Below are 24361 nucleotides of genomic sequence, written 5' to 3' on the forward strand. Positions count from 1 at the left end.
ATTGTATGGTATGTGGTACGATGGGGGAACTCATTATGCTTCGTGCTTACAGTTTATAGTTTTGGTTTCATGTACCTCTTCAACGAAGGGAAATGAGCTGGTGCGGTAGCAGCACATCATACACACACGTATTGGTTTTCCGCATTTGAGATATTCTGGGATTGTACTCTGACATGTTACTATTTTATGATTTGAGTTTTCAAACATGATATATTGATTTATGAAATGATATATTTTTACGTAGTATTCTTATGAATGTTCTTATAATCAATTAATTAAAAATAAAATTTTTGGACTCGAAATTTGTGACGTTACAAAATTAGTCTCTCTTGTTCGTATTTTTTTGAAGTTAAAAAAAAATTAAACTTGCAAATATAGTTTTTTTAGAGGGTTTGGTTGTAGACAGTGACGGACGCAGACAATTTTAGTAGGGGTGTCCTTCATACTTCAAATAAGTGCACCTAATAGAAAAAATTTAAAAAAAAAATTACACTACGAACCGGAAATTGAACAGTGGCCCGGGACCCCAATTCTCTACATAGATCCATCACTGGTTGTAGAACAAGTTTTTGTCGAAGTTGAAAAGAATATTATACTTTTTTAATTCATTTTTTATATATTTTTATTATGTTATGTTTACGATTATGAAATTTAGCAAAATTTTGGGATTTTAGATTCCAAACGATGAAATTTGCACAAAATGTTCCGTTTCATTTTGAGTTTTGTCCCTCCCCAAATTGAAATTTATTTTCATTCATGTAATTTCTTTTTAAAAATTTTCATTTGTTTTAATAAGATTAATATTATTAAATAGAAAATGGTCAACCACCCCACCCTCAATCTAAACTCACACACAACACCAGAGTAGTCAAAACGCCATCTTCCACTTTTTCATCTCTCATATTTACCGTTGTAGATGCCAAAGGTGTAAAGCCCATCATCGATAACGTAACACCTTTTTTTATTTTTATTTTTATTTTTAATTTGTTTAAAATGTAAAAAAAGGAATTAAAATTGTTTAAAAAAATAGTTTCAAAACATTCATTTTTACTTTCTTTCGCTACCAACTTAGCACCTCATTCTTAGCAACTTGCTTAACACCTCGTAGGGAATGATGACGTGTAACACTCATAACATATCTTAACATCTCACTTAGACCTTGTGGTATACATACCACGAAGCAAATCGTGGTCTAGCTGGCCACAAGAAAGTCTCATGCACACCACCCCGACGTTCCGTGGTCGGGCGTGGTCGTGCTCATCCATGCTCCCGACGACGAAATCAAACGAAGAAGGTGATTGTTGTTGGTTTATTTGACAGTTGAACGGCTATTTTGCCCGTTTGTTTATTTTTTTTTTCAAACTCAATTCACTACATAAATATATCTTCTATTTTCACCAAAAATTACACCTCATTCTAACATTCATTCTCTAAAACCACAAAACACATATATATGGATTCCACAAAACATATTGAATTTTTAAATGCTTTTGACTTGGATGACGACGTAGAATTCGTCAACACATTCTTCAACGTTGTGCAACACATTCACGACGAAGAAAATTCGAATGCAGCTCGTACAAGGGTGGTCGTCAATCGTGATCGCCAAGCCGCACACAACTTATTGGTACGTGATTACTTTGCCGATAATTGTCTTTATAATGACGACTCGTTCGAACGTCATTTCCATTTCAATAAGACTATATTTTTACGTATTAGTAATGCTTTAGAATCTTGTTATGATTTTTTCAAACAAAAACCCGACGCTAGAGGAAGAATGAATTTTAGTAGTATACAAAAATGTGCAACTGCTCTTAGGTATTTTGGATACGATATAACATTCGATGCATCTGACGAATACTTGAAAGTATCCGAAATGACCGTAGTTTAATGTGTAGATTGGTTTTCAGCATGTGTTTATGAGGTTTTTCATTAAAGAATATTTACGTAAACCTACTCAATGTGATATTGAGAGATTATATTCGGATCATGAAGAGAGACATGGATTTCCGGGTATGCTTGGCAGTCTAGATTGTACGCATGTGGCTTGGGAAAAATCTCCAACTGCATGGCGTGATCAGTTCACTCGATGAGATATAGGTGAACCAACCATTATCCTAGAAGTTGTTGCATCTCAAGATTTGTGGATATGACATGTCTTTTTTTTGGAGTAGCGGGGTCTAACAACGACCTTAATGTTCTTGGCCAATCTCCACTTTTCAACGATATTTGGACCGACAAAGCACCTGATATGACGTTCACGGTGAATGGGCACGCGTATAAATACGGTTACTACCCGGATTATTCTAAATTGATAAAGGCATACTCGGTTCCTCGAAGTGAAAAGACAAAGTTTTTTTTAAAAAAAAAAAAACAGGAATCGGCAAGAAAGGATATCGAGAGGGCATTTGGAGTCCTTAAGCAGACATGACATGTAGTGAAATATGCTACACGACTCTGAGATAATGAAAGAATTAAACAAGTGGTCCTCGCATGTATTATAATGCACAATATGATTATTGAAGATGAAGGTCAAACGATTTGCACGTATGATCCGAACGATGTTGTCGTTCCAATTGAGGAGTTCGTACCCGGAACGAATGCGTTTTTAAAGCGAGTTGTTGAAATTCATAACAGTGAAACGTGTTTCAATCTTCGAGAAGATATCGCAAAACATTTGTACCAACATAACATGAACGACGATTAAGTTTTTTATATGTATGTTTCTTTGTTTTTTTAATTAATGTATTTTTTTTCTAGATTAATTAAGTAATGTAGTTTGAAGTTGTAATTTTATTTTTATAATTAATGAAACACTTGTTTAAAACATGCATGCTTTTTAATTATAAAAATGTAATTTTATTGTATTTTTGAATTAAAAAATAAATAAAAATAATGATATGTAGTTGTGTGTTAATGGTAGATATCCTATGTTAGTGGTACAAAATGTGTTACTAATGTGATACCCACTACATATATGATATGTGGTGGGTATAAGGGTTCTTAATGAGCTCACTCCCTATAGCCTAATAGGGGTCATAAATTGAAACTTATGGGCGCTTAATGTTACACACTGATTTGGGTGGTGTGAAAGGAAAGTAACTCTAGATTGGTCAATGGAAAACTTTGCAACCCACTAAAGACAGCAGACGACTTTCAGATGCTCGCATTCAACTGATTAAAGAAGCATCGAGCTAGAAGGAATAGACTTAGTTGGATAACTGTTTATCTCTTGCTGCTAGTAAACCAACAATCAGAATTTAAAACGATTATTTTAACGCGCTTTATTAAATTATTGCAAACAAACAAAAGCATCACCAAATATTTGGTCGGTACCCAAACCTATATTAATATCTATCTTATAATACAAGTAAGCTCAATTATATCCACCAAACAAAGAAACATTTGTTTACAACATTTTTTTTATACGAAGAGACATCTGTTTATGTACATTTTTTATACCAACATATATTTGCTTACATTACTTATTTTATTTTACAGACTTTATTTTTATTTCATCGCGACATTTAAGCTTGAGTTCCGACAACCTTAACTGGGCCACATCGAAAACCCCAAACACATTGTGTGAAAATAAATTTGGTATTCAACAGCCCACTAGCATAAAAAACTAACGGGTTCCGGGTTTAAAAAGACTTGATGATCATATTTTATATTTCTTTGCATCGATCTCATAAAATAAAATATTTTAGACAACAAAACCAACGTTATGAATGGGATTTTGAACTTGGTACAAGGATGGTGATTAATTCAGCTTCAAGATCCATTATATCATTGTGTTTGAAAAAAAAATAAAGAAACTAACACATAAAAACCAGAAAATCATCTTTTCTCACCGGTCCCATTGTTTCAATTTATGTTCATAGTGTCAAATGGTAACGTTAGCGTACGATTTTTTTTTTTACAATCATATTTTACTAATTCAAAATACATTTTGACTATTTAAAATGTGTTGGAAAAAAATGCATATAACTATATAAGGCAGAAAAAGGTGTACAAAATGGCATCTGTGTTGAAAAATTATTGCTTAGAAATTAGAAACAAGTCCAAAGTCGACGGTTGATTAGTTCCACGAGACAAGGACTCCTCTGCCACATGTCCATGAATTGATGGTCAACTTTTCCTCCCAAGATGCCACGACAAAAACTTTCGAGACTTTAAAAAAACTCTGCATCTATTTCTTTAATATTTCCAATTTGTAAAGTCCAAAGACATACCAAGTACATTCGTATTTTAAAACTTAACATCACACTTCGCAGTTTGAAAATTGAAATTCAAACACGATTCTGAAGTTATAACAAAGGCTTGATGATAATATTGAATTTGTGTATGTTCACATAAAAAGTGTGATTCAACTCACGTTATCTAGGTTAAAAAGTGATTGACGATGGATTTCTTTATACAAAAGTACCAAATCATAAAAAAAGAACACATAAATAATCCAACACTGTTACATCTTTGTGAAATGGCCGGAGTCAGATTCAAGAACATCCACAAAGACGATTCATGGCCGCAATACTCAAATCACAGCAGATACTACAAGAGTCAAATCCATTTGAAACCTGAAAATTCTTGTTTAAGGTATTTACAGTAGTCTAAATGTGAATCTCCAGTTAATTCAAGGAGACTCACGCCACCATTCTTTCATATGTATCTACAATGGGAATTGGTGAGCCTACATATGAAAAAAAGAGCTCATCTGACAAGATCAAAATGATCTACAAAATTGGTTGTGGATTGTGATTTGTCATTTGTGTTTGTGATTGTACCAGAGGTGGCAGAATCAATCACCGGCTTTGGACATAACGGAGAGCCGACTAGGCCTTGGTTGGAAGTCACTCCGCCGTCTCTGCTGGTGAGACGACGGACGAATCAATGCCGCCAACGCTCTCTTCACCAGATCACCTTCCACAGTTCCAATTCTCACAAGCGAATTCGTCATTGCCGATCTCCGAGCGTACAATCTGTGCGAGTGATACGACGCCATACTGTCGTGACTACCGTTACCATTTCTTGTACTCGAGTTCTTGTGCAAACTACACCGAAACGATCCAGGATGCGTCGTCGGCGAGCAGAGACACGTCTTCTTCGATCCATGACTCCACGCCTTATTCGTATTGTTATTACGATCACAACGCCGATTCACGTTTCTCGGCGAAGACGACGCCGCAACCGAACGACCAGGAGACGAGTGACGATGACCGATCGAAAACCGAACCGACGGGGATGATGACGTGTAACCGGAACGAACGCTGATTCTCGATGGCGACGTGGATCTGGTCGAGGAAGAGAAACCAGACATGGAAGAAGTAAAAGCAGATGAAGACGATGAGATTGTGGAGGAACAAAACCTACCGGACGGTGAAATTGATCGCTGAAAACTACTCCGGATGACTGATGCTCCACCGGATTTGTTTCTCTCCGACGACATCATTAATTTGGCAGAGTAACCGACGAATTCAAGGAAGAAGAAACTGTCAAATTGGGAATTTATCAGGGGGGAGTTTAAGTGTTCAGTTTGGCAAACCCAGAGTAGCAAGAGCCACCGTTTATATAGCAGTTCAAAAGGTTGTGGCAGAAGTGAAATTAAGTGTGACATAGATGGTCAATTATAACACGTCAGCCGTTGGTTAAAGGAAACAACGGCTTCCGAACTCTTCCATAAGCTATGGGCGGTGAGAAACAAAGAGCGAATGTATTGGTCACGCTCCGTGAATATCACGCACCTATAAGAGTGGCGCGTTGAAAACGTTTCTTTGACTGAGAGTGGGCTTATGGAATTAGATGTAACGGCTTGGGCGCGAAAGATGGCGCTTGTTGTCACATGATGAATAAAGGACTTTTGTTAGCAGCGACACGTGTCAAGTGAAGTGCTGAATAAAAATTTAATTTGTTAAAAAATTAGTTTTAATCTATTATAAAAAAATTAAATATAAAATTCTAATATTTGATAACTTTCAATTTACAAAAATAAAAAAATAATATATTATTAAAACTGAAATTTATTTTTCAAATTTAAATAAATAAACAAATGAAACTAATACTTTAATTTTAAAATTAGAAAATAAGTTAATTAATGAAATTAATATAATTTATTACTACATTTATTATAATTACTATATTAAAATATTATATAAAATTTAATAAAATAAGAAATCTATAAAGTGACATGTAGAAAAAAAATTAATTCAAAATAATAACGTGACATTTGACAAATTGAATGAAAGTGTGACATATAATAAAAAAAAATCTTCATTTATTATAATTGACTACTCATTACTATGATATAAACTAATATATGTAACATAAGATATGACGTTAAATTGTTGATTTATTTTTGTTGTTAGTGAATCATACTAGATTCTTAGAAGATTTTGTTTTGCTTGACAATGTATTTTTGACTTATGGAAAATAATAAGGTTAAGGAAAGTGATAATACTTCTAACACCTTGCCACGTTAGATTTTTTAGCGTTATATTATTTTTGACCATTTAACACCTAATTTTAACATTTGGTAGAGAGTGATAACATTCTTAGCATTCTTTTTTTTTTTTTTTTTGATTTTTTTTCTAATTTAATTATTTCGCTTTATTTTAATATATAAACATTTTTGTTCACAAATATTAAACATATTTTATTTTTGTAAACCACAAACAATAAATATTTAAGTGTAGGGTCCTTTTGGTAATTTCAGAAACTTGGTTTGTGAGAGGGATTAAGATGAGGGTTGTGATGTGTAAGTATGTGATTTTTGGAGGTCCATTTCTTTACAATTTAGATTTTCGTGTCTTCTTCCTCCCATCGTTGTCCCATTTTCCATTTCCGAGCTTACACATCGCGATTCAACAATTAGACTGAGTCAAGAAGGAAGCAATTCTATCAAACACACTCCAACTAAATCAAAATCGTCAAAGGCCTTCTCTTTTTTTTCGTCAAACTGTTGGCATGCCTCCCGTAGCGACCCCCCTAGCGAGAGCTAGTGGGCGGTGTTCTAGTATGGTTGGGGAGCCTGACGAGTTCCATAACGAATGCTACTCTCCTTAGCCTAAGAGAACTTAAAAAAAATCGTGGAGCCCATACTATGATTTTATATGATTATGGTTTTATATAAGTAGGAAGAATAATCAAGAGAAGAATATAAAAATCTATTTATTTTCTAAAAAACAGTAAATACTCATTTTTACCTGTTATTAATCTTTATTTTACCATATAACATCAATATACCTTTTTGTCATAAAATATTTTTTATTGAACAATAATAAAACATATAGACTTCATTTTGTGAGAGTATTACATTTTTTAAAATTGATGCATACGCTCCTGAGTTTTAACTTCGAATAACTGACTATCATGTTTATAACTTTATATCGAACTAAAGTTATTTAAAAGCGTTATATAGGAAAAGTTCCTATAACAGTAACAACTAATAAACAATGTTTGTGTTGATAACAATTATTTGGACGTAGAGAAATAAATCAATAATAAACAATAAGGTGCCTATAAGGGGACACCACGATATCCTAGTGGGGGCATAGTGCTCCGAATCTGCAACCGACCGGAGAACACGCGTTTACTTTACAGAGTATACAAAGCTCATTATTTTTTATGATATCGTTCTAAGTTTGGATTTGTTGTGGGGATTGTTTTTAACTAAAATATTACTTTTAGTTACTTTTGTCTTTTATTTTAGTTTTTGTGTAATTAACATAACACGTATTCAACATGCAGATATTGAGAGTTTTTAGAAGCGTGTTAAAAAAAACTTTATATTTGTAGTAAGAATTAATTTTTACTTTTTATTTTAAACAAAAAATTTAATGATCCAAAAATCAATTCAAGTAGTTTTAAAGAGCTTTTAAAATATATAAGTTATGCACAAAAAAACTACACCTTAACTTTTAGCTAGTTATGTCAAGGCTCTCATAACCATTTACTTAGGTGTTGTTGTTTTTTCGAAACAAAAATATACGAAATCTGCGGATCACCTCTACAATCACCTATAGCAGAAAAGGGGGACCAAACGGCTGCAAGATGTAATAAAAACTTTGTTTGTTTTTTAACCTCTTCAGACTGTTGCAATAAGTTAAAATAAGGTGTGAAGAAGTTTGAAGTAGAGGGTCAAGTGCTACGCCACGCAACACACGCGTAATAATTTTTAAGCCAGAAAACTTCTGAAAAACAAACAACTACGAAGGGCCAAGTGTGGCACGTGTGCTGCGCGACGCAACAATAAGTGGTCAGAAGTTGTTTTTTAGAAAAAACAAACAACACCTTAGTCAAATATAGCTTATCAAGGAAGAGATTGATCTTTCCATATGTGGGTTTCATAATTGAAGTCCCTAAGTTTCAATTAGAAGATAACCAGAGGAGCATGCCACGTCGCCTTTTTTGTTGTTTCTAAAATATACCTAGGAGTCGGGTATGCCACTCTACTACCCATCAGACAAAATAAAATAAATAGTAAATACACGAATCATCCATTTGGTTTGGTCCAATATGCGAGCTTTGTCGATCTATATATTTTGTTTTTTACACTCGAACAATCATTAATTAATATTAAACTTACATGATTCGTCCCTAACATAACTAAAATACTATATTGCATTTACCAATTTACTTTTAAATTACTTATAATTTATTTATCATTATTTCTTTAAGAAAGTAAAAAAGGCTCACTTCATACCCGACCCAGTACATTGTCCTTCCATTCATTCACATATTTCTTTCTTCCTTTCTTCTCTAAACTATAATAGAAGAACCCTAAATAATGGTTGTAGACCACCACTGCCTACAACTACTCCGACAAACGCTTTCTCTGGTCTGTTACCATCTTCAATTCACCATACACCATCACTCACATCCTACCCACCAACATCATTTTATTGTGACATTGTCTTCCAACAAACCAAACTGCGTCACCACGAACATCCACTATGATAGACTCACTTACACAACCACAACTTTATATTAACGACTCTTGGGGTTTTAACGTGAGATTTTTCTCTTCAAATCGAGTTTTATGGTGATATTTTCTCTTCATATCGGGGTTATAAAATGTTTTTTTTTTCCAGATCGTAGTTGCAACTAAGCATGTCGAAAATAACCGAAACCGAATTGCCCGCCCGACCCGTTTTCTATTCGAGCAAATCGGGTAAGATAAATCAAGTATCAGGTATATATTTTTGGGTATTCAAGTAACCCGATTTTTATTAGATCGAGTATAGGGTACATATATAAGGTTTCTAAGGTATATCGGAAATCTCCCATTTATTTTAAAAATAAAGGATCCATTAGTTAATATACACTTATTCAAAAGTAAATTACACAAATGGTCCCTATGGTTCAGGGTAATTTATGAGCTTAATCCTTAACTTATTTTTTTAACTCGAAAGGTCCCTATTGTTTGTTTTTGTTACGCATTTAGTCCCTACTATTTGTTTTTTTACGTGTTTGGTCCCTATCTTAGCTAAAAAGATTATTATTTAAATAGGAAAAAATGTTTGGATAGATAAAATAAGGTGAGGGGGTGGGGTTGAGGTGTGTTTATTTAAATAAATTAAAAATATCAAGAACAAAATAGTCTTTTTAGGTAAGACAGCGACCAAGCGTGTAACAAAAACAAATAGTAGGGATCTTCCAAGTTAAAAAAATAAGTTAGGAACCAAACATGTAAATTACCCTAAACCATAGGGACTGTTCGTGTAATTTACTCTTATTCATAATGTTGTTCACCCTCATTCCCGATCATTAATGTAAAAAAAGCCTTGTTTGTTTCTTGAGTCTTCCATCGAACCCTCGTATGTTTCTTGAGTCGTCATATCTTTTGTGCTGAATATATAAACAACTAAAGTAACAATAAATGATAATTTTATGGATTGAATGAAAAATGAAAAATGAAAAATATAACTGTCTATCCATATTTGTTATATATATATATATATATATATATATATATATATATATATATATATATATATATATATATATATATATATATATATATATATATATATATATGACATTTCCATTTTCACGGCCAGAAAAGACCGGTTTTATTTATGTTTTATAAAAATCAGAGTACTTCTTTACATAAAAATGTTGCGGAATTTGTTCCCTAAAAAACACGATAAATATGTTATCAAAACATTTTCAAAGAAACGTATTTTATTTATGTTAAAATGTTTGGGATGTCATCGTCAATACAGAAACATAAGCATAAACGGAACTTACATTTATTTACACTAGTGATCTACATCTCTTTAATCTCTCAGTGTAATGTAACTTCATATCAACACCTGTGATGTAAATAAACTGAGTGGATCAGGTTGGGAAACCTGATGAGTACATAGGGTTTTCAACCCACAATAATATAAATTATTATGATTAAATATTTAAGCAATCAACACAATTACTCATCCCCATTCTCTTCTTTATTCTACTCTAAGAATTCAGCTATACCTCGTTTATTTATTCATAAGGGTTATCCTAAGGAATAGACACTAAATCCATCGTTGCAAGGTTTACTCAACGGGCACTAAATCCATAGTTCCCAAGGTTTATCTCGTTTATTGATAGTATCGTTTCCGAGACTCCTCTCGCAATGCAGGTCAATGGGTTTTATCTCGTTTATCGATGGTATCGTTTCCGAGACTCTACTCGCAATACATGTCGATGGGTTTTTAGAGTACACCTGGTGAATACACAGTTCAAAACACCTACAGGTTGCAAGCCTGCTAGTGTCCACTAGACTGTCTAGAATAGTCTGTGGTTGTCATCCATACTCTGCTGGATGATGGGGCCACCTCTTGGGAAAAAGGCTTCTCTCATGGTTCACCTCTCACCCTTACCTCATGGTCTATATTACCTCTTCATCATTTTATTTTTGTCACACAGAAACTATTTCATCTATCCATGTTTTATCCAAACATATTTGTAGATATAAAATACATATACAGTTTAAATCATTTAAAACATGTATAAGATCGTTCACCCAGCATAGATAGCAAGTATTCAGATAATATGCACACATAGCACGTAATTTATATAAAATACTTCATATCTATGTGTAAGCTGAAAGTAACTATGCACTCACTTGAAAATGTGGTAACTCGGTACTCGGACAACGCTTCGTTTACTTTAAAATAATTTCCTTCGACGAAACCTAGTATTATCACCACTAGATTTTAGTCTAATATTACCGTGACTAGTTGTTGTTGTTGTTGTTATTATTATTATTATTATTATTATTATTATTATTATTATTATTATTATTATTATTATAATATAAGCGTTTAAACAATACTTTCCAACCACTATGTACAGACAGGGGCCAGACATAAAACACCGGAGGGCAGGACCATTTTGGCGTATAACACTTCTGAAATCCAACAACCCTATGCGGCTCTTTAAACCAGATTCCCCGTACCGCAAGTAGTTAAAAAGATATTATAACGATACTTATATAAGTCATAATAATAGCTCAAATATTTATTATAAATTTATAATAACAATACTAATTTTAAATATAAACTATATTTAAAATAGGGTAAGCATAACTTACTTATAAGGGAATTTTAGCTAGGAGTCGGGCTCTGCAAGGGCAGAACTTCGTCGCTGAATCTTTCTAAGAAAGATTCGTGCAACGCTTCAGCGCTCACCTTACTATACTAAAACTACAGAAAGAGAAGTCGAATCATGAGGGACCGAAATGCTCGGGGGATAAAGAGAGAAAGACTTGAATCAAGAGAATGGTGCAAGAAATATGCGAGCCCAAGCCTCTTATTTATAGTAATTGAATTTACAAAAACTACCCTCCATAATTACTTTATGACCTTGTAGTTATATAAACAACTAAACACCCCTTCATAATACTATTTTAAATAGATTTAACGATATTTGCACTAAACTAATGTCGAAAGAACTCAACATTAGTCTTATAATGACCGCATCGTCGATACCTTTCTAATGATATATACATATGTACGTATATATGATTTATACTTTATTTTAATACGTAAATATGCTATTATAATTTGTAACTTGTTCATACGAACTCCGTTTTTGACGTTATTTATATCCACACGTAGGTGGAGACGTACTCTACAACTTTCGTTTAGACTCCGTCAGCTAATTTTGACTTTATTTTTAAAGTTATATTTTTAAAAGGCCGGGACATGATTGATCCGTTAAAATCTCATAACTTCTTTATCCGATGTCCATTTTCGTCTGTCTTTTTATCGTTATGCTACTAATAACGAGATCTTCGATTCTCGTTTAGGTTGTGTCGGCTAAAAACTGCTCGATCTAATACTCAAACTTCGGGCTGTACACCGTTAAGCCGAAACTTCGAAAAATCATAACTTCCTCATAAGAAGTCAGATTTGGGCGTTCTTTTTATGGACACTCTCAGGTTAACATATTCTACGACTTTCATTTAGATTACTAAGGCTAAAAGAAGCTCTATCATAAATTCACTATTTACGTCTCCCGGTGCCGTGCCGGTTTTGCCGTAAAACTTCGACGAGCCATAACTTCTTTGTTATAACTCGGTTTTCAACGCTCTTTATATGTACGGAAACCTTATAACATATACTAAAACTTGGTTGAGATTATTTATTCTTAAGAATCTTTTGTCGAAAAGTCGTTTTCAACCCCTATTGCGTCTAAATTGACTAGCCTGGATCTACGGGAGTTACAATATATATATATATATATATATATATATATATATATATATATATATATATATATATATATATATATATATATATATATATATATAGGCCTAGGTTATTCTATTCAAAGTAATTATTGTGTTATTGTATGCATAACCGTTGGTCAATCAAGTTTACTTATTTTTAAGAAAGTGATTAATATATATTATTGAATTAAATTTAATTGAAAAATATCATCTAATGTAATTACAAGGGTATTTTAGTCAATTAATATAGATTTAATAAAAGAAAATTGCGTATTTTAAAGGATCATAGATTCTATTAATTTTAAAACTCCGATTTTACGAATTATAACTATTTTAATTCGGACATTCTGACAGAATATGTTTATTTATTTAATTAATTACTCAAAAATAAAAATATTCTTGAACAATAAATAATAAAAATATTCTTGAACCTATTTCTTGATCATGACTTTAAGAACTTCTTGTAGAATAACAAATTCTTGAATAATCAATTGAAGAATAAAAACAAAAAATACATTATTTGTTATAGAATACGGGTAACAATTGTTAAGAATTACATTTATTGTGAAAGAATAAAACTGAAAAAGATTTCAAAATGGGAAAGAAAACATCAAAATCTAACAACGTCTAATACATTCTAAAAGAATAATGTGGTCCGTTTTAATTTTGTGGTCCGTTCTTCAAGCATCAACTTCTGTGATTCCAACAGAATTGGAATTCGTGATTCCATTCCAACAGAATTGGAATATGTGATTCCATTCCAATAGAATTGGAATCTCACCAATATTATCCATTGAATTATCTACATAAACATATTTGATACATTTTCAAAATTCAACCTAATCAAGATCCTGCACTATCCACATAAATGAAGTGTTAAATCAGAAAAAAAAAACATAAATTAAAATATGAATCAGACCATTTGAATAAGTCCCTTTGCTGCATTAATGAGACCATTTGAAAGAAACACATATGATCTCAATATCACTCAAAACCCCCAAATTCCACTTGAATTGGAATTGTATAAAGAAAATTCTAATTATCTATTTATGTACAGGTAGTCTACAAAGAAGAATGTTCTAAGTAATAGAACAGGCAAAAAAGCAAAGTCTTTATACAAGCTTATTTGAGTCAGAAACCTCACAAAAATAAGCTTACCACATAAATCGTTGATCCTTTTGGCCATTTCCTTTACATCTTTTTCGGTTTTCTTGATGCTTGTGGAATATGGCCCCAATCCCTGCATAAGTCTTCATCAATTCAATTGCGATAAACAGAACATTTCAACCAACACAAACTATTAACTCAAACGTTTCTCTATAATGCCCAAGAACTCTTAGTAAAATGCAAGATAAAGATCAAACTATCTTAAGTTCCTAACAACTGAAGGCATTTAAAAATCAATTTCAAATCAAATTGTATTAAATCGCAGCAATTCATCAGCGCACAAAGCTAATCTTTCACCCGATCCGTAGTGTTGCTCGATGGTTTAACAAGTTAAAAAGAACAAGAGCCAATTAAATAAGGGCATCAAGTGGAACAAGTATTAGGTCTTTAGTTTGTAAGAATCACGATTTAACTCACATAAGTCTTGAGAAGAGCGATATCGTCTTCATCAAGATGGGTAAGATTCTTCTCGTCCATAATCTCATCTTCTATGTCAGTCGGCATCGCTTTTTTTGTTGCTACAGGAGGGCAATGATTTGATTTGGATCTCCTCGATGGAAAAATGTTTCTTTGGTTCTTCATTCACTATGAGTTGATCATCTGTATAATCATCCAACGATTCATCATCAAAATTAGGGTTTAAACTAGGGGTCTGTGCCGATTCATTAAACCCAAATCGTAAACCCATCGGATTAAAGGGATCACTACCTGATGGTGTAACCGATGCATCGGGATTAGGTTCCGAAGGCGGAGACATCCGATTGGGGTGAAGACGTTGTCCTTTAATACGACTACCCATTTTCACGCAACCATCGTCAATCGAACCACGTCTGGTCTGAATCGCCATATGGAATCGTCGCAGACTTGCTCGGTTCTTCCTTTTCACGCAACCATCTCCTTGTGCTTGCAGGCTTGAAAACAAACTTACGGGAGATTTAAGGAAGATAGCAAGATATGGATAAAGAAGGTTACCAATACGCATGATGGAAGAGGAATCAGAGACAACGACGACATCTTTTACCCGCCGATGCTTTGATTTTCCTTTCTTAAACCTCAAATTCTGAAATCAGTTTCCAATCAATTAAATTCTGATTTCGGTTTTTGGATTAACGAGGGCAGATTTCTATTCCAAATCCTGTTAGGACCCAAAAAGATGTAGATTTCTAATATATATGGGTTAAATTCTGAAGTCAATGGTTACCATAAATATAAGATATTATTTGTGGAAACTAATTATCAAATTACCTATTTATTCTTATTTAATTATTTATTTTTGATTTAAATTTTGATTGATCCACATTTCTGCATACAATAACACAATAATTACTTTAAACATCTGAACCCAGCTCTCTCTCTCTATATATATGTATTTGTGTGTGTGTATATATATATATATATATATATATATATATATATATATATATATAAATTAACAATTGTATAGATATTTATTTACAGGTATACGTCAATAATTGAGAGCTTATAAATAATAAAATACTAAAAAAAATGTAAATCCTGAAAATAAGGTACTTCTAGTTTCGACCCTATAACTTTATTATATTGCAATTTGGACCCTAAGTAAAAGAAAGTGTGTAAAGAAGACCCTAGTGGCAATTTCGTAATATGGGATGTTGGGGAAGTACGATGAGCGTACTAGGGCGCACCCTAGTATGCTGGGCATACATATGTACACATGACGTACGTGTCAAACATGCAAACCCTAATTTTCAGGGTTAGAATCATATTTAAACACCTTTATTGAAGGGTTTTGAGCATTCTAACACTCATAAGGTGTACATGCATCCCTAGAAACTTTGGATCTATGTTTTACTACGATACATGCAAAATTGTTTTTCCAAGGTTCTTAACCTATCTAGCATAGCATGGGGAACTTTTAAACATAAATGCTATAAGAAGAACACACCTTTTGTTGTTTGGATTCCTTGAGAACCTTGTGAGCCTAACACCTCAAGTGTGATGCCTCAAATGTCTCACACAACACCACAACACTTGGAAAAACCTTGAGAGAATTTCACTAACACTCAAAATTCGGCTAGCCCTCTTATTGTTGACTGTGGTAGTGCCAATTTTGCTAGTCTAGGGGTCTTTATATAGTTGTGGTACAAGTAGGGTTATACCATGTAAATCCTGATTGTCATGGCTTTCCATATTTCATGATCCATGGGTTTGTAACCTCCATGGACTATCCATGGAGCACCTTATAGGTTTTAGCCCAATCCATACAAACTATGAATCATTAGCCCACTATACAAGAATAAATGATTTACACAATCAACCCCATATATTTAAATAGTCTCTTTTTGATCACTTAATTAATTCCAAATTAATTCTTTGATCAATACTAATTAAATAATATTATTAATATATTAGAAGTTATAATATATTAATAATCCTTAAGTGTCCTTTCTCTCATTTAGTCTATCCAAGTATTGCAATGCCATGCAATCCAAATGGACCATGCTAACCGGGTCAAGTACATTCCAGGAATAGTTATGAACTTAGACACCTAATCCAACAATTATAGCCTAATTTCCCCTCACCTCATTAGCCTCCATCATCTTGATACGTTTTTGCAACCCTAATCCATCTTGTGAAGCATTTCCAAGCTTGAGTGCATGTGTTTTGTGTTTTTAAAGAAAAAGAAAGGAAGAAGAGACCACCTTGGAGGAGTGAAGTTCTATAGATCCATGATCACACCACCTTTTGGCACCATTTTGTAGTATCAAGTTATGAACTTGGTGAAGTTTCATTTAGATCTTGTGTTGGAATGATTTTTGGTCCTTTTTGTCACAAATATGGAGATTCTCCAACATGGAATGTTTTCGACCCATTAAGTCATCCCTTTAGCCCTTAGGGAGAGTTTTGAGTCATAAAAATGGGTTCCAAATGGTTGGTTTTACTCCATGCATCATTTAGAAGGTCTTAATGGACTAAGAAGTTGAATTAAGCACTTAATGGAGATGCAAAGTCATAAATTTGGAAAATTTATGACTCTTGAGGGTATTTTAGCCATGGATCGGAAAATGGACGTGAGAGCTTAAGCCATTAAGCTCTTAATAAAGGTTTTGGGCATTTGGGCGTACGCCCAGCGTACCTTGAGTACGCACCCCATACGAGGTCAACCACCCTGATGGTGGTCAACGTTCGAGTACGCCCCGCATACTCACTTTGTGGTGACTCGGCTGAGTTGACTCAGTTGGGTTAACTCGGTTGGGCTGACTCAGTTGATTTGACCAGTTGAATTTAATATGTTGAGTATGGAATAGATCTGTATGATTATATGCTAGTTGCCAATATGCTAGTCTGGTAGATCTGTAGGACTACATGTGATTCTGTTTGCATGATTATATGTATATGTTTGTTATATGTTATATATTGACATATTGTGTTGGGTGCTGCTTTGTGTTGTAGCCAACACACCCTGGAGCATTCTAGATATGAGCTGAGGGCCGAGTAGGTCTTGTCAGACTCATAGTGAGGGCTTAGGAGCATTCCAGATACGAGCTGAGGACTGAGTGGTATGCCAGACTTGTATTGACGGCTTGAGGGTATTTCAATCTGATGACTGATTAGGTCAGGGAGCAAGCCATACATAAGTTGTGGGCCCCGAGGGCAGGCCATACTTATTTTGTGGGATCAAGGGTAATCCAGTCTTCTAACTGTGGACCCAGTACATGTTGTTATTATATATGTGCTGATACTTTGGGGGAATTCACTAAGTTTTGCCTTATAATTTTTAGTTGTGGTTTCAGGTACTTCGGACGATCGCGGGAAGACGAAAGCGTGACCGTACACATCCTCTGTTTTATGTACTTTTGATCTATGAGGTACTATGATATGGAACAATATTTTGAAAACAATGATTTTGTAAACATTCTATGATTTGAGGTTGCTTTAAAAAGCTTAAATTTCTTGTGATATAATGTATATTACAAAAATATCTAAGAAATAAGAAAAAATAAACATGATAAAAAATTTATAAAAATGATTTTTATTTTTTGCAATAATTATATATATATAGACACACACACATGTCACTTGTTTTAATTAAAAATAACCCTAATATTTATCTATAGAGTAAATTACTGAAATCGTCCCTGTGGTTTGGTCAAAATTGCACGTTTGGTCCCTAACTTTTTTTTTTGCACTCGGATCGTCCCTGTGGTTTGATTTTGTTGCGTTTTTCGTCCCTATGGTTTGGTAAAAATTACATGTTTGGTCCCTAACTTTATGTATGTAAAGGACGAAAAATGCAATAAAATCAAACCACAGGGACGAAAAACGCAACAAAATCAAACCATAGGGACGATCTGCATGCAAAAAAAAGTTAGGGACCAAACGTGCAAATTTAACCAAACCACAAGGATGATTTCAGTAATTTACTCTTATCTATATTTTTTATAATGAAATATATATATATATATATATATATATATATATATATATATATATATATATATATATATATATATATATATATATATATATATATATATATTAAAAAAATTGGGTATCTTAAAATTCACTCGACCCAACCTTGAAACCCAAATACCCGAAATTCAATTCGGTTCGAGTATCGGTTATAGTTTCACTTGATATTTATCCGAAAAACCCACCCCGAAAAAAATCCAAAACCTGACGGGTATACCCAAACAACAGACCTAGTGCAACTGGCGTTTTTTCTATTTCATTTGAGGGTTTGCAAACCAAATCTATTTCTTTTGACATAGTTTTGTATAGATTAGGTTTTTATGGATTTTTCTAATCTGATTCAAATGTAATTTTTGTTTTCATGTTATTAGAGCCGACATCTCGCGCCCTGTGGTTCAGCACATCCATGTCTATCCCGGAGAATGATAGTGTATCTCACATATGTGCGACACAGTCTTATAAATGACTATATATATATATATATATATATATATATATATATATATATATATATATATATATATATATATATATATATATATATATATATATATGTTGGAGTCCCCCTCCTGTCTACAAAGACTCTTTTGGAGAGTTAATATGGGGATCCATGTATATTTACATGTGGTCCTCAAGAGGGAATTGATAGTTTCGGGTCTTATCCTAGGGCCAAAAAGACAAACTATGGTGCTTTATCATGTAATTGAGTTACATTGTATATCACCAATTTCCGACATTCTTGTGGTAATCATGGATTAAGGGAGCTTTTTGGGATACATGGCATAATGACATATATGTTTACCTCCAAAGAACTTGTAAGTTGGCAAAATGTTTTTGATTTGCCAGATTTTTGAATGTGGAAAACATTGAAGATCTTGCTAGAAATCTATGTAACATTTGGATTAACATTTGTTTTTCTGAAATGAATGTTTTCCAGAGTTAGATATTCAACATATTGGTGGTGCTTCGATTAGAATAGCATATGAATTGAGTTTTGAAACTCATTGTTGAATAATATTGCTAGAAATTGGAGGTGTGCTGCTTTCTATGTGGAGTTCAATCTCGTTTCATTTGAACATTTTGATTGTTAGCAAAATGGCGTAAGGTGGTTTGCACAATTGCACTTAACCAACTTAACGAGATAACCTTTTTAGCATAAAGGGTTGTGTTAAAACCAACCATTTGTAACATATTTTGAAGAAAAAAAAAGTATAACATTCAACATATCTCCCCAGAGAGAGAGAGAGAGAGAGAGAGAGAGAATTGATTATTTTCTAAGATTTTTGACACAAATTTATCTCTTCCAATAAATGAAACCTAAAAATGATACGTGTCAGTTTTTTAGAATATCTCTTTGGTACGTGATATTTTTCTATGATTTTTATTATTATTTTTTTTGGTACAAATCAAATTCAATTTAAATTTTGAAAATACAAAATCATATCCTAATAAGATTATTATGCTTAATAAATTAATTTATAATGACTTACAATCAACAGTGTGTATATATATATATATATATATATATATATATATATATATATATATATATATATATATATATATATATATATATATATATATGAGTAAATTACTGAAATCGTCCCTATAGTTTGGTCAAAATTTCACGTTTAGTCCCTAAATTTTTTTTTGCACTCGGATTGTCCATTTGGTTTGATTTTATTGCGTTTTTTTGTCCTTATGGTTTGGTCAAAATTGCATGTTTGGTCCCTAACTTTATGTATGTAAGGGACGAAAAACGCAACAAAATCAAACCACAAGGACGATCCGAGTGCAAAAAATAATTAGGGACCAAACGTGTAATTTTGACCAAACTATAGGAACTATTTCAGTAATTTACTCTCTCTCTCTCTCTCTCTCTATATATATATATATATATATATATATATATATATATATATATATATATATATATATATATATATATATTATTTTTATCTATATAAAAATTTTAATATATACTCACCGTGGTTTCCACGGATTATAACATCGTTAAATAAATAGATTTTTATACCACGTTACTCCGAAAATGGTTCCATGTCAAGTTGTTAAACACTTAAATGTGATCAATTCAAAACCGAATATACTAGTCCCAGGTTAGATCGACATGTTTCCTCTAAAATAAATCAAACAATACTTCTTATAAAAAACATAAATATACATCTAAATATAGAAGTGGTCACCTCTAAAGACATCAAGAACAAGACCATCACCACAGCTACAAATACAAGAAACTGCCATGAACCAAGCACATAAACCTTCATCAATTTCCCTATTTTAACCTTCCATTTCCCTTCATAAACCCTGTTAACATCTTCAATCACCGTGTCCAAGAAGGGCAGTTTCGTCAATCTCACACACCTGCTCATTCCATTCCACAAATTAGCAACATCTTCATCGCTTTTCAGTCGGTTCTTGATGATCCCCATTTCTCTAAGCAACTTCACATCTTCTTTGGTATCAATAATCCCATTCATCAACTCGATGTAACGAGTCAAAATCAACAGCCCAGATGCTTTGCATACCTCGTAAGCGACCAGATTTCTTAATACGACATCTGTATTTACATCAAAACTCACGATGGGTAGAAATAACTTAGACGTCTTATTATCAAAGTCAATGGTCAAGATCCCACCCGATGAGGGAGAAAATCCGAATCCCGCTTTAACAAGCTCGGTGACCGAAGGGATCGAGATTTCCTCCATTAATGGTGGTTTACTAGTACATTCTACGCTTGAAATTTGTTTATCTTCATCATAACATACTTGTTGTTTCAAGATTCTTACCATGGATGTGTTGGAAATGATCGCGAGAGGGAAATTTACTAATAGTTTAACCGGTTCCGAAGATATCAATCTTTTAACAAAGTTCTGCATGGCATCGATGATTCGTTGTAACTTGTGTCGAGTTTCTTGTACTTGTTCTTCAGCATGACCTTCATTAGTTGTTCCATACCATTGTTGTTTGATGTTGGGATCAATGATCATGTGGTATAGAAACTCTAGCACGTGGGCACAGTTTTCACTGGAGTGAAGATTGCACTCTTGATCCACAACCGTAAAAGGCGAAAGCTCTTTATGCAGCCCTAACAAAGTCGAAGTTAAATATTTCTGAGTAGATTCGGGAGATTGAGATTTGAATTTGAATTCCAACAACTTTTCCAAAAGAAAAATTGGAATCTGATTCTCTAACATCACAATATCTCTAAGAATTGCATCATGCCCAAATTTTCGACATGAAGAATCAACCAAATGGGACATTCTTGACGCTACTCGTGTGATCAATCTTCCTTTCTCGATATTATAAACATCAAGAAACTCGAGCAAGAATGAAACATCAAGGGACATCATCCAAGCTAGGGTTTCACCATCGAAATTTAGATACTTATGGTAACATGCTCTGATCTTTGGCTCGAAAACCACAAACTGATCAACAATTTGTTGAAACTTAACATTACTATCTTGCATTAGCTTTTGACATCTTTTGGCAGCAGAAAGTTTGTATCTTTCCATTTCATAGAGCTCGGGTCGCCAATGGTGGTAAGGGCCTAATGCTACTTGTTGTGGAATGTAAGACTCAGGTTTTGTGGACACAAGGACGATTGGGACATTGAATATACTCACCGGGATATCAGTATCTTCTTCTATGTCTTCATCGATGGCTTGACGAATTGTAAGGATCCACCGCTGGTCACTGGAAATTGGATTTGAGTTCGAATTCATGGTGAGATTTTGAGCATTTGATGCCGTATGTGGTTTCTCTTGCAGGTAAGATAAATTTAGGTGATGAAGTTTAATAAGGTTTGACGACGAAATAAACATCAATAGGTGGTAACATATTCCAGTTAATTAATTACTAGCTTACAACCTTAACTCAGGTCCAATTTAATGCAAGTGGTAACGCCATTTTTGATATCATGTACCCTTTACCTATTTAGTGGAATAGGGTAAACAGTTTGGTTAATTAGGATGTGTGAAAAATCTAAAATCTGCTATTATTCCTCAGCAACAAACTCTTATTTTTTTGTCCGCTGATATGGGTATATGCTAGCTTTTGGTAATAATTTTGCAATTTCAAAAAAGGGAGTAGCTTATGATTAGACTGAAACTGAATCACATCATCCCACAATTCAATTATATAATGGAACAAAATTACAACTGCTCAATTCAAGCATTGTCTACATAGGAATGTTGAAAAGTAATAATTAGTACAAACAAGACCAGATTCAATTGTTTAGTTAACTCGATAACAAAAACTTTCCAAATAACCATGCCTTAGGCAGGATAGAACTTGGGAGCCACCTATTAATTGAGTAGACTTTTGCAGATCATAAGTTTTGAGAGATGGAATGTTGAAAACATGCTCTTGATATGTGGGAGACTAATTGATTGAAGATTTCTAGATGATTTATTCCAAAACCTCAGCAGCTTCAACAGCTATGAAATCTTAGAGACCTTTACATAAAACGGGAGAATTAATTGGTGCAAGAAATTTCAGATATTATATAGCCACAAAGGTTGTACAGAGTTTAACTCCTAACAGACTGCAAGCAACAACATACCCACTTATAATCTCACTACTAGGGTATTATTGTGCATCATCATCATACATATATCAAACAGAAAAATTCAGATCGATACAAAAGTAAGTTGATGTTTATAATGTAACACGAGGTCCTACTTGCGGAAGATCATACAAGGCTTTCTTAGTGAATCATAAATGAAGTAACAGCATGCATACATACACTCTTCAACCGAGTTTAGCTACCATCTGCGCCAGTAAGGATTGATGTAAAGAAGCGCAAAAAATCCCAACAAGAACACAACACATGTTGAACTAGAACTTCCATAGAAACACGTCATATCAATATCATACCATTTCTCAGTGCGTTTTTCTTCTTTAGAAGCCTGCGACTGAGTTATGCATCTATTGTCTAGTGGTGGTCCACAAAGAAGTGGATTGCCTTGGTAGCTCGCTTTTGTAAAGGTACTAAACTGTCCTTTCATTTCTGGGAGTCTACCCGACAAATTGTTGTGAAACACATCGAAAAAAGATAGAAAATTGATCTGAATCAGTTCTGACGGAACTTTTCCGGTCAAACTGTTTGAAGAAAGGTCCAAGCTTTCTATATTTGCAAGATTTGAGAAGCTCACTGGAATGGGTCCAGTCAGCTGATTGTGAGACAGGTTTAAAGCGCGAATCTGGCTCAACCCCCCAAGTTCTTGTGGAATTTCACCTGTAAGTTTGTTACTAGATATTATACCAAAATGTTCATATTTTCGTATTTTCAAATTTCCAAATTACAATTTTTCTTATTTTGTAATTTTGAAGTACTTCTTTTTCTTAAGATATATTAATATTTAATTAATTTTAATATTTTATTAATAATCTATGGTCTCCGATTAATCCTCGATTAATCCCCGCCAAGACCAATTAATCCCTTAATACTAGTCGACTGTTGAGCTACCGTCAAACGATTTTTACAACCTTAATATATACACATACACACACACCTCATTTATATATATATATATATATATATATATATATATATATATATATATATATATATATATATATATATATATATATAGGGGAGGGTTCATGCGAAAATACATATAATTTGCGAAAACGCAAAAACAAGAAAAAACTATGAAATTGTGTCATCTCATTCTTATATTTTAGACAAGAATTCATCCAAACTTTGAACTAAATCATGATAATCGATGATATATGTTAAATTATTTCATATTAGCAAAACATGATTTTTGACATTTTTATTATAAAAACATGAATTTAAAAATGGTTAAAGACGTGAAAAAAAAATAGTTTTTAAAACCTTCTTTAAATCTTTATTATCATTACGCAATCCAATGTAAACTTATTATCTTTAATTTATTGCTAATAAATTTAATTTTTGTAGTACTTATGTTTGATTTTTATAAGAGAATCTGTTTTCGTGTTTTCGCAACATATTTATATTTTCGCATGAGCCTACTTGTG

General features: G+C 33.1%; 3 protein-coding genes and 1 long non-coding RNA gene across 5 annotated transcripts; all 4 read right to left on the reverse strand.

Moving 5' to 3' along the window:
* Window positions 1–4568: 4568 nt before the first annotated feature.
* On the reverse strand, window positions 4569–5558 carry LOC111910001 (uncharacterized). The gene has a single exon (XM_023905805.3). It carries the CDS (start codon window positions 5450–5452, stop codon window positions 4802–4804), a length of 651 nt encoding a protein of 216 aa, XP_023761573.1. The 5' UTR covers window positions 5453–5558; the 3' UTR covers window positions 4569–4801.
* Window positions 5559–13209: 7651 nt separating this feature from the next.
* Window positions 13210–15039, reverse strand: LOC111909984 (26S proteasome regulatory subunit 7A). Of its 2 annotated transcripts, none has more exons than XM_023905791.3 (4): window positions 14594–15039; window positions 14303–14485; window positions 13877–13958; window positions 13210–13520 (listed from the first exon to the last, which is right to left on the reverse strand). In XM_023905791.3, exons 2-4 carry the CDS (start codon window positions 14465–14467, stop codon window positions 13399–13401), a joined length of 369 nt encoding a protein of 122 aa, XP_023761559.1. In that variant the 5' UTR covers window positions 14468–14485; window positions 14594–15039; the 3' UTR covers window positions 13210–13398. The 2 variants fall into 2 exon arrangements, with proteins under 2 accessions (XP_023761559.1, XP_023761565.1); XM_023905797.3 differs by having other exon boundaries at window positions 13210–13569; window positions 14594–15038.
* Window positions 15040–20480: 5441 nt separating this feature from the next.
* Window positions 20481–22314, reverse strand: LOC111910654 (putative UPF0481 protein At3g02645). The gene has a single exon (XM_023906496.3). It carries the CDS (start codon window positions 22177–22179, stop codon window positions 20485–20487), a length of 1695 nt encoding a protein of 564 aa, XP_023762264.1. The 5' UTR covers window positions 22180–22314; the 3' UTR covers window positions 20481–20484.
* Window positions 22315–22885: 571 nt separating this feature from the next.
* On the reverse strand, window positions 22886–23588 carry LOC122195872 (uncharacterized). The gene is made up of 2 exons (XR_006186835.2): window positions 23234–23588; window positions 22886–23128 (listed from the first exon to the last, which is right to left on the reverse strand). It is a non-coding gene; the product is annotated as an uncharacterized LOC122195872 (long non-coding RNA).
* Window positions 23589–24361: the final 773 nt, after the last annotated feature.

The sequence above is a fragment of the Lactuca sativa genome, chromosome 1 (assembly GCF_002870075.4).
Source record: "Lactuca sativa cultivar Salinas chromosome 1, Lsat_Salinas_v11, whole genome shotgun sequence".
NCBI lineage: Eukaryota > Viridiplantae > Streptophyta > Magnoliopsida > Asterales > Asteraceae > Lactuca > Lactuca sativa.

Coding starts and splice junctions, on each gene's coding strand:
- LOC111910001 (XM_023905805.3), bottom strand. CDS start 5,452: ATGATGTCGTCGGAGAGAAACAAATCCGGTGGAGCATCAGTCATCCGG.
- LOC111909984 (XM_023905791.3), bottom strand. CDS start 14,467: ATGAAGAACCAAAGAAACATTTTTCCATCGAGGAGATCCAAATCAAAT. Junction 13,959..14,302: donor TCGCTCTTCTCAAGACTTAT/GTGAGTTAAATC, acceptor AGACTTATGCAG/GGATTGGGGCCATATTCCAC. Junction 13,521..13,876: donor AAGGATCAACGATTTATGTG/GTAAGCTTATTT, acceptor ATGTTTATGTAG/ATAATTCAATGGATAATATT.
- LOC111910654 (XM_023906496.3), bottom strand. CDS start 22,179: ATGTTTATTTCGTCGTCAAACCTTATTAAACTTCATCACCTAAATTTA.